This window comes from Seriola dumerili, unplaced genomic scaffold (assembly GCF_002260705.1).
Source record: "Seriola dumerili isolate Sdu_G_001 unplaced genomic scaffold, Sdu_1.0 BDQW01000044.1, whole genome shotgun sequence".
NCBI lineage: Eukaryota > Metazoa > Chordata > Actinopteri > Carangiformes > Carangidae > Seriola > Seriola dumerili.
This window is the reverse complement of record NW_019174299.1, coordinates 7,137,130-7,148,264: the sequence shown is the minus strand read 5'-3', so window position 1 is coordinate 7,148,264 and position 11,135 is coordinate 7,137,130. Positions and strand designations below refer to the sequence as shown.

The 11,135-nt window shown below is 37.7% G+C and overlaps 1 protein-coding gene across 1 annotated transcript in view; it reads left to right on the top strand.

The window, feature by feature from the left end:
• The first annotated feature begins 5,895 nt into the window (after positions 1 to 5,895).
• Positions 5,896 to 11,135, top strand: part of LOC111217666 (ras-associating and dilute domain-containing protein-like) — a 29,310-nt gene continuing 24,070 nt past the window's right edge. The window contains exons 1-3 of the mRNA XM_022739633.1: positions 5,896 to 6,493; positions 7,495 to 7,833; positions 8,123 to 8,358. Coding sequence (XP_022595354.1) covers positions 6,366 to 6,493; positions 7,495 to 7,833; positions 8,123 to 8,358 — 703 coding nt within the window. The 5' untranslated portion in view covers positions 5,896 to 6,365. The remainder of the gene's footprint in view (positions 6,494 to 7,494; positions 7,834 to 8,122; positions 8,359 to 11,135) is intronic.

Genomic DNA, 11,135 nt, shown 5'->3' with positions numbered 1-11,135 from the left:
GCAACAATTTATTATACGTTTCTGAGTATTTCGACATTTGTTCACTTTATTGTTAGGTTATGACAATATTGATACCACTCTTATATTATTTGTTCAATATAAAGCTACAACCAGCTTAGGTGAGCAAAAAAACTCTTGGAAAGGGAAACAGCCCTGTTAGCGAGAGAGGCTAATGAGAGTTTGTGCCTCTCGTTAGTCCTCAGCTTGCAGAAGTGTTTGAAATCATTTAAAAATACTTCCGTTACTGTAATTACCGTAATTACGACTCTACCATCTGTATGAAAAGAACTATTCAGTCCACTGCACAGGATCTGATTATGCTAACACCTATAGCGAAACTTGCACTTTGCATATTTAGTCAAATGTTAATGGCATAACATGTAATTTTTGGGTAGTCTAGGTTGTTTGTATGTTTTGTGAAATTATTTGACTCACTTTTGGTTTTTGTAGGTATTAGATTTAGGGTTGGCAACTGTGATGGGTGAAAAACCTTGACACTCAAGACTATTTTTTTTTTTAAATAAATTTTTTAAATTTCAATGTTTTTTTGTTTTTTTTTTTACCAACGCTAGATAGCACCTGCCTCAATCCTGTGGATGCACATGGCAGTTGCTAGGTAATAAGATACATTTTTGTATTTCTACAACCAATCAAATAAAAGTGTAGGCATGGCCATTAGCCAATTGTTGCTGTTGTACCCATTTTCATACGTGTACTGACACAGGATTGGACATTACCAGGAAGAATGGATGCTATGGCAAAGTCGATATAACACTTGCTGAGTCCTCGAGTGTTTCACTCTTATTAAAGTGGTATTAGCTGTAGTGTCCCCACCTGTGGTTGGAGTAAGGTCTTAGGTTAGCATTAGGCATAGCAGAGATAATTGGTGGGGGTTAGCAATACAGACAGGACATAGATCAAAGGAAAAACCTGACTAAATGAGTGGAGAAACATGACAAATGCAGATGCATCCACACAGGCACTGCATGCAATTAAGCAGATATGGCCTTCACAGTCACCAGATCTCAACCCAGCTGAACTCTCATGGGAGATTTTGGACCCATGACCAATTGGATCAAAACACTAAATGAGGTAATCCAGTGATTATTGGGGTTGTTGAACTTTTGCATCATTTGGTCAAGATACCAGCAGGGTCAGAGAAGTAAAGGTAACCCGCTGTATGTAGGAAAAAAGGCCAAAAAAAAAAAAAAATCCCCATTTCCCCTTTTCTATTGTTTTCTGATCAAAAGTCTGCACTTTTTTACTATTCCTTCAGTTTTGACTGACTTTTCAAATATATAGTGTTGCTTATCTCAACATCATCATGGCTGCTGGTCAAAATATGGAAATGTGGTTTAATAAACACAACATCATTCTGGTATTTGCTAAACACAAAGTGTTAATAGTGTTCATTGCATGTTTAATCAAATAGCTGTATTGTGATTAGCTATTCATCTCAGGAAGTTTGCTGTGTTATCATAACACATGGCAGCGTTGACATTTTGCCACCAGTCAATGAACATTATCTTGATGGAGCGCTATTGTGCGTGACAGGATATCAAATTACCTTGAGTGCTTGATTGCTTCATGGAAATGTTATTTAGTGTCAATCAATATTGCTCCACTCGGCAATAATCAACATGTAAATGCAGCATGTGAATCAATGTTTGATGTATTTTGTTAATACTGTAGCACTTTATAGCATCCTGGGAAAACTGGCATGTTTTACTTATGAATATGCAAATTGTGTTTTTTTGGTCTGAGCTAGAACAAATTACTGAATTGCATGTAGAAATTTGGCTTTTCTCAGAATTAATTTCAGAAATGAATCAAGGAATTTGAAGAATACAGTGTAGCCAATAATGAATTCAAAAGCACTTGAAGTATTAAAGTATCTGGACTCATGTTATGTTCATCCTATAAACACACATAAATGCTTTTACGTCCCGATGAAAAATTTGTGATGGATTTTTGTGCTGTTGTCAGCATAGTTTTCATTCAGCAATTCAAAGGTAAAGATATCAATGAAATTGCGTTAAAGATGAAAATAGGCATGTTTTATATATTTATTCTCATATTTCAAAGGTAAGTATTGTAAGTTCCATTCCCTAACATTTATCTTATGGTTGTTGTTACAGTTATGTTCCTGATTGTATTTAATTTCAAAGATGGTCTTGCTAAGGGTATTAATACAATGACAATGTAATTTATAAAACATGAAAACATGCAGTAAATTATACAGGAAAGGAAGACCACGACAGGAGCCACTATAGAAAAAAAGTGATCTTTTCTGTGAATGATTTACGTTGTTTCTTTTTGCATATTCATGTTTGATTGAATCTGTATTTTCTGTTTGATTGTGATGAATATTTGCAGTCTGTCATGTGTTGGTTGTTTTATGACATTAAAACCAATAGCCAAAACAAACCTAAGTTAGTTTTCTTCTTTCAGAAAGATCCATTCATTCCCAAAAAGTCATGTGAGAGAAAAAAACAGCACAGATAATAACTACACTGAATGGATACTGCGCTGAACCCAGGGAGTCACAGTCAAACAGCAGAAACAGGCCGTTTGCTGAATAGTGTCACGATGTGTGTCTGACCTGAATCTTGCCATCTCCAAACCACTCATTGTGCAGAGCAGCTGCAGGTGGAGCTCACACACATCCGCCTCTAAGCCTCTTGCTCAATACCACAAAAGACTACATAACCGTATGTGTGTGTCTGTGTCTGTGCATGTGTATGTGATAGAGAGTAGTAATACTGCAGAGATACTGCAAGTGTTGGTGGTGGCTAACACTTAATGTATTAACTTATTCATTTAGGTGTGAGTGCTGATATGGCATTACAAGATATAGAATTTCCTGTTGCTTTTATATGTATTATTGTGGTACTGCTAAACAAGCAGCTGTGGACTCAGATCCTTTAATACTGATGCACTAATGTTTATGTAGCATTTGTAGCAATGTCACCTGGAGCCAATCCCAGGAGCTCACCTGGAGCCAATCCCAGGTGACATTGGACGAGAGGTGGGGTACACTCTGGACAGGTCGCTTGTCTATCCCTTTGACATATTAGAAAAAATACATATAAAGTCCACTGTCTTCTTGAGTACTTTTCAACATCACACTTCTGTCAGTTGATGCTTCAATAGGTCACATTTTTAATCTGTTTTCATAAACATTAGCATAGTATTGTATTTCAGTACATAGCTGTCAGTAAAACTACTAGCATTTCATATGTGTTGCTATACAAGTGCTAGTGTGCATCGTACACTCAACGATGTTACCTTTAATGTCATGTTTCTTATATATGGTAATTCAAGGTTACTGCCACTAGATGGAGCGTTTGATGCACACATGCACAAATTAACCTCAGTTGAGGGACTGAAGCCTCAGGGCTTATTATCTATTTTATAAAAAATAAAATTTGAAAGCACATTCATTAGTTTAGCAATAAAAAATGTTCAGATATTTCAATCTGCGTCTTGGTCTGTATCAAAATATACAGTGATGAAAGTTCAAAGAATACCTTTTTTTTATTAATTTACACGCTTAAGTGCTTCCTTTTTTTGGTCCATGAGAAAATGTTCCAAAATGTCTCTATCTCATGTTAAGAAATTCTTTAAAATAAACCCCTAACTTTCCTTGCTTTAGCCATGGTAATACTTTCCACCAAATTTCATAGAAACTGTTTATGTTTTTGTGACATCCTACTAACTGACAACTGTAACTTAAAGCAGTGGTAGGCCAAAATGCTTTCATAATATGATACAAGATTTTTTGTCTGTTGTAATTGTATATATGTAAATGAACCCAAAACACATATTTAATACACTAAAAGCAGTCAGTTGAAGCTGTTTAAGAGAATTTTTTTTTGTGTACAAATAACATCATAGCTTCATGTTTCTGCTGCAATTGCATTGACATTCTGCATGACCTTTTCTCCTTCCTCTTACCAGTAGACAAATAATTATAATAACTTTATCTTTTCTAAAAATGAGGAAATAACTCAGATCCGCGCTTACATCTTCTGTTCTACATTCATCCATTCATGATTTTTTCCTTGTTTTGTTTTTCTCTTCTGTTTTATTTTGGGCTATGTGCATCCAGTAATCATCAGGATTTATTATATGAATTTTTGTAATCACAAGAGCTGAACTATAAGCCTTCTCACTTATTCTCCAGTAAAGGCCAAGATGACGGGAGATGACATTGTGATATGCAGCCTCAGGTGTTTTAACCCTAAATGTTTTGGCTAAATGGGGAATTTAAAGCAGAATTGACATGCTGTTGTAATGCTGCATGAACAAGACAACATAACCAAATTATAAGCAGTGGCTGTGGCTATGGTTAGGACTTCTGAAACCACTGGAAGAGACTGCTTTAGAAAACAAATGGGTCTTTGATAAAAGTCAAAGGTACAAGTTTGTCTACATCAAGTTGTAGGGAGAAGCTATCTATGACTCCCAAGGTGCATTTCTGCAAGAAAGATCCAATCACCTATCTTAAAATGCTGTCACATGAGCTGCTCACAGCCATTATGCTCTTGAGGAAACTGAAAACATGATCTTAAAATCATACACTTAATTCAATTCACTTTTAAATTTTGAATCACTTTTGATACAATTTGGTGGCTATGGCACCACATTTAGTTAACAGCTGCACTGACAAAGTGATTTGAATTCCCCACCACTCTGATTCATTCTGACTAGTGTCTTCTCCATAATAACAACAACCAAGGCCAAAACAACTGAAAGATCATGATTTCTGCTAATAAACAAACACAAATCATGTATCCACAGGTTAATATTAATGGACAAATAATCAAATATGATTAAATATTTCGGTACTATTACATTTTGATTTTTGAAAGACATCTAAAAGAGAAAAGGCATAGAAGCATCCAAAAATCACATCTTAAAAAAAAAAAAATCCTTTTTAAACACGCTGCTAAAGGTTTTTGATAGGAAATCATTAAATTACAATCAGTATAACCTCATGTCCAGATACAACCTCTTAAATTTTGAAAATCTCATTCTGTTTTCAGAAGTTTGATTGGTGAATGTAATATAGTTTTTATAGTTGTACTAGATGAATATGCTGATATTTATATGTTAACATGTGCATGTAAATGAATGGTTTTAGTGTCTGGTGATTGCTTTGTGTTTACCTGCTCAGGAACTACAGATGGAAATGATCTAATTATCTCTTCTCATTTGAGATTAATATTTTTGTGCATGGCCCTAATTTGATAAAGAATGGAAACAATAATTAAGACTGGTAGCCACAAAATAAAACTATTTAGGTTTGTTACATTATCTGAAGAGTTCTGTGTTTCTGTGTTATGTACAATGACTGTATGTAAAGGTGGATAAAATCACAGCTCCCTAAAAGTGAAACCAAAACATCTTAGTCCCTGACTGCTGGCTGCAGTAAAAGCCATAAACCTCACCTCCTCCACATTAGTGGATGAAACATGGGCCAAACTAAAAAAATCCTACATGTCAAATAAATTTTTTCCAAAAGATGGCTTCTGGGTAGTTCTTATCACACTCAATGCGCCAAATGAGAATATGGAAAAAAACATCATTGCATTCACTGCTTGCCCTTTAAATTTAATTTTAAATTTTTAAGGAGGTAGGTTGTTGCTACATGGGCCCCAGAAAGTCTTGGCTCGGCCCTGGATCCTCTATTTTTGTGTGTGTGTGTGTGTGTGTGTGTGTGTGTGTGTGTGTGTGTGTGTGTGTGTGTGTGTGTGTGTGTTGGTGTGTGCGTGTTGGTGTGTGTTGTCCCGCCTCTTCTCTGACCAAGCGCGTGTAGCTGCATGACGTCAGCCGTAGTAGCTCGAGAGCAGGACAGGTTCTCTTTCATTCAGTCCGCTGCCCGCTCCCCGACAGAGATAACGGATTTCACTTTTTTTTTAAATGATGGACCGGGCTGTTTTTTCCACTTATTTTGCAGTCAGGGACGGACTTACGGCGTATGAACAAGTCTCCATTTCTTCCTTTTCTACTGGACATGCATTTCAGTTTGGATTTTATCTCTGAAACTCATTTGGGAGTTTAAACCGACCGACTGGCGTTTACTTGTGTGGGAATGTAACGTTAGTTCATCTCGAGCTCTCAAAACATTTTAAATAACTTTCAAACCTATTATTTTAATGGATATGAAGACACCGTTGGAGTAATTAAACACCTTTTTGTGATTTTTGAAGTTTTTTTTCTGGAAGTGGAGGTGGACTACTGTTGTCCCGAAAAGTTTTCATCATCCAACTAAAAGCTAGCTAGCGGCAAAGAATGCTATTTTCTGCTAATCTCAGCCGTTTTAATAGTTTGGTTGTGTTTATGTGAAATTAAAAACAATTATGATTTCTGAGGAGAGAAGCAGCCACGTAAATAAACAAGCCCTGAATTTCCCTGTGGGTTTACTGATCCGCTCTCCGAAGAGGCGACTGGCCAAACTGGGGAGGAAACCCAGCAATGGATCTGTCCAGTAAGTCCTTATTTTAACCCTTCCATTTAGTATTTATAAGCAACAACGTAAAATACAATATATAAAATACAATATAGTGAAGCTGTAATCAGTGGTGAAGTACGATTGCTGATATTAGATTTTACATTAAAAATATGCGATGATCTTACAAAACATGATGTAGCCTATTGATTGAAATAGAGAAGTGCCAGGAGTCTATTAATGAAGTGGATAGTTGACAAAAAATGAATCTGCAACTACTTTTTTCATTTTTCAGAACTGAACATATTTTAGTTTCAGCATTTCAATGTAGGGATTTGATGCTGTTTGTCACATATGACAATAAACTGAATTTTGAATGCATCATCTTGAGCTGTGGTACATTATGCCAACCCCTTTTCATGATTTTCTGACAAAATGATTAATTGATTAATGAGCAAAGAAAGCTACAGATAAATCCATGACAAAAATCATTAGTAGCAGCCCTAGTTTACATACTGAAAAATGGGTGTTTTAATTTCCCACAGCCCAAGGTGATGTCTTCTTCAGATGTCTTGTTTTGTCTGATCAACAGTCCAAAACCCAAAGATAGAGACTAACTCATCATTTTTCTAGCAAGAACACTAACATTTTGTTGGTTTCAGGGAGATGACATGGGAGAATTGGCCTCTTTTCCCTGTCTGACAATATAGTAGACTGGTTATGTTTGGGTTATGAACTGCTGCCTGATTAAAGCATTTGATGATGTTTCTTTGAGCTCTACAAAGTTTTTCATTGACATTCACAAGCATTTTTCACTGCTGTGACGTTTTACAGGTCAAACGACTGATTTATTAATCAAGATAATAATCAATAATCAAAATAATCGTTAATTGCGGCCTTAAATTTGTCTACAGTCAAATACTTCTGGATGCACAGAAGCAGCACATGATGCATGTGCAGGGTTGCTTATTATTTCATTGTGTACATTTAAAGTTTGTCACCTAACAGTATCCATTATCCTCTGCTCTGTACCCTCTCAGGTCCAACAACTCGGACACCACTGTGCGGTCCTCAGAGAGCGTGGGTGTTCGGCAGCCAGCCAAGAGCAAAATCCGCCGCCACAACAACAGGCTTTCCACTGTTTTCAACCACAGCCCCAACCTGCGGGACAGTGGACGCCGGGGCCAGGCACAGGGCAGTAGGAGCCTGGCCGGGGATCTCCAGGCTGCAGACGACCCGGCCGAGCTGTCCAGCCAAATGTCTGTCCCTGGCATCCTGAAGATCTTCGGCAGCGATATCTGTCAGGGGACCAACTACAAGAGCGTGCTGGCCACCACTCAGTCCAACGCAAAGGAACTGGTGAAAGAAGCCTTGGAGAGGTAAAGGCTTTCAATATTGAACTGGTGTATTTTAGATTTCAGAAGGTGCTTTAACATTTTTGGAAAAACTCTTTAACCTGAACAGATGTGTACTGGATCATCTCAAATCACATGTTTAAATGTCTGTACATATTTTCATGGTGTTTTATCCAGTAGTTGTTGAACTATTTCAGTAAAAAAAATGAAAACTTGGAAATTAAGTATAATAGTTATCCTGACCTAAAACAGCATTTACCTTCCATTGCCCCCCAATTATCTTCCTGACTGAATTTCTTCTGCTATTGTTCAGGTACTGTCTGGAAAAAGAGGACCCCAATGACTATGTGCTCTGCGACGTGATTGGACAGATGGGTGGAGATAACCAGTGGAAGAGGGAGTGTTTTCGGGTGGTGGGAGACAACGAGAAGCCCCTGATGCTACAGTCGCTTTGGAAACCCAAGGAAGGCTTCTCCAGGCGTTTTGAAATCCAGCTGAGAGCAAGCGTTGAAGAGCAGAGTTTAAAGGACAGAGACACAGTCACAGCAGGTACAAGTCTGCTAACACCTTCATACTTTAGGTCCAGCTTTCATCCCTTGGAATTATCTTCTTCAGGGACCCTCTCTCTTTTAAAAGCACACATCTGACCATTTTCAGTAATGTAGATACATGTCAGCAACCCTAACATCCTTACGCCTGGGTAATCAATCACTCAGTCTCTGTTGTGGTGGCATGGGGAGCCTTTATCCTTGTCTCTTATTGCAGGCTATCAGCCTTCATTGTCCAGCTTATCACCAGCTAGAGGAGGATGGCAGGCATGTGAGAGAGGTCAGGAGGAAACAAAAGCCGCACTGAGGGATAGAGGAGGTCAGTGTGGCCCCACTCTTATCTTTGTTTTATTGCAAGGGCCCATCATGGCCCCGTGAAGCAGCTCTTCCCACCGAGCCCGTAGCTGCCAGAAAGTGGACGCTTACTTTTGTGTTATTCTTTCTGTCAGAGCTCACTTCCTGCACACTGGGGACTGAGCAGCCCTGTTGACTTTGGAACAAGTTTGTTGTGGTTCTCTTCTGCATTAGACCAATGTACCCCTCTGCTGATACTGGCTTTTAGTAAATATTGTTCTCGGTTCTGCTGAAATATTGGAGCTTCGTCCTGATTGCAGCTGCATGTAATCAATGGAATTTAAATTTACGTTCATTTATGATTTTGGAGTTAATTGTACATGTAAACCAGGAGTATAGTGATGGGTGGGTTTACCTATACGTTTAAACACATGTTTGACTTACACTAGTTGAACAATCAATCTTCAAATTTCTCATGTTAAAGTTCATGTCATTCACATCCCCAAAACTCATAATTTACACAAACTATACACATATATATATATATATATATATATATATGATTATATCTGATTATTTGAGTTTATATTGGAAATACCATATTCCATACATTTAAGAACCTCATGTATTACCAGTGTTTTTGTTATAGGTACTGTGGCACAAAAAGGTATTTAATTAGGCTTAGTTTTAATTATTTGCTTTCTTGTTGAGAGTTAAATAAGAAGATCAATATCACTCTAAAACAAACTAATTGGAAGCTTTGGTATTGCTACATAGCCAATCTCAGCATTACTGGCTGTTTACTTATGAGTGTTGCCAAGAGCTTCAGCTACCGTTACGTTTACAAGACAAGAAGTTATAATACGTCCTCTGAGCAGCTACTTCCTCAGGGCAGACCGGAGGTGGCAGTGACTCAGTATTGGAAAGTGTAGTCTGGTAAGTAAACAGCTGTTAATGCTAACACTGGCTATGTAGCAATAGCAAAACTTACATTTAGCTCCTTGAAGAGTGATATAGATCTTCTCATTCCCCTACCATCAGAAGAATGAAATTATAAAAGAAAACACTGACAACTTAAAAACAAAAGACATAACAATGTTCAAATTTAAAGAATATCAGTCATCATCGACTGCAGCTGGAAAATATCAGTCTTCAAAAGCCTCGCTCCACCCTCCTCCTCCTGTCACTGACCAGGGGGGAAACTGCCCTTTACCTCCATGGGTCTTTTAGGCACCGAGCCCGGTGTGTCACACTGGTGCTGAACAATGTGGAAAACACCCATTTCCACAGCTGATAAGAGCGGCAGAGCTGTGGGTGTGAAGCCGGGCTCTGTGGACATTCCACGGTACTTAGAGGCTCCAAATGAGCTGAATAGTGTTTGTGTTACGTCAGGTCGACAGAGTGGCTGTTGGTATCAGATAGAGGTGGCCACATCTCACTTTCCCTGCACATTTCCTCTCTTTCCTCTGGTTATGTTTCATTTGAGTTGGTGCCAGTGCAGTGAACTGTTATGTGGGAGTCACTTTAGATTGACCAGAGTGATTTCAGGGGGGATTTTAGTCATTGTTAATTTTTTGGTTGGTCATTTAGCTACATTTATTTTTACTTAAAAACATTATCTCACCCTCAATTAAAGTGGCAATCTACAGAAATCTTTATTTTTGATGTCTCTGGCCTTAAGTGCCTCTTTCTGGTGTTTTTTTTTTTTTTTTTTTTTTTTTGCTTTGTTTTCTTTTTTGACATCAGTAGCCAAACATTGGGACTACAGGCCTTAAACAGCGGGGTTTAGCCACAAATTCAGGTTTTTGTCTGTATCTTCACAGGTTTTTAACAGAGAGAAATATCTGTATAAGAATATCAGAAGCATGTTGATTAGTATGGTCAAAAAATTGATAGTGCAACATGAAAAAAGTTAACACTAGCAGATTTTGTCGTAAATTTTCGTGTTAAATTTAGGGAATAATTGTTCTCTAATTTTCCCCATAATTTGGCAGATGTTAACACTAAGTATAATGTGGCCGTGGATTCAGTGAGTTCTCCTGTGGGCTACAGCTTTAGCCCAGTTTTTTCTTAGTGGATATTTGTTTACATTTTGGTAAATTGGCACCTCTAAGTATGCTGAATTGTCCATTAGCAGTTCCTATTTGCAGTGTACTCATGTACAGACAACTATCACTGTCTTATTTTGATGCTAAAGTAAACTTAAACACGTGATTATTCTCAGGCAAGTTCTGGAGTATAAAGGAGCATCTGTTTTCTTTGATTTCTAAGTGGATTAATGGATGTTTATTCAGAGATAATGATATCATCAGAGAGTGTTTTAAAGTACCTTTATCACTCCAATGAGCTGTGTGTCACAGCCACTGCTGCTGTTCCAATTACAGATTGTATTGACTGTGGTACAAACTGCAATAATAAGCTTCTCCCCTCAGGGGAGGTGCCTCAGTTTGAAAAACACTGGTCTAGACTGTATTATCACGAACA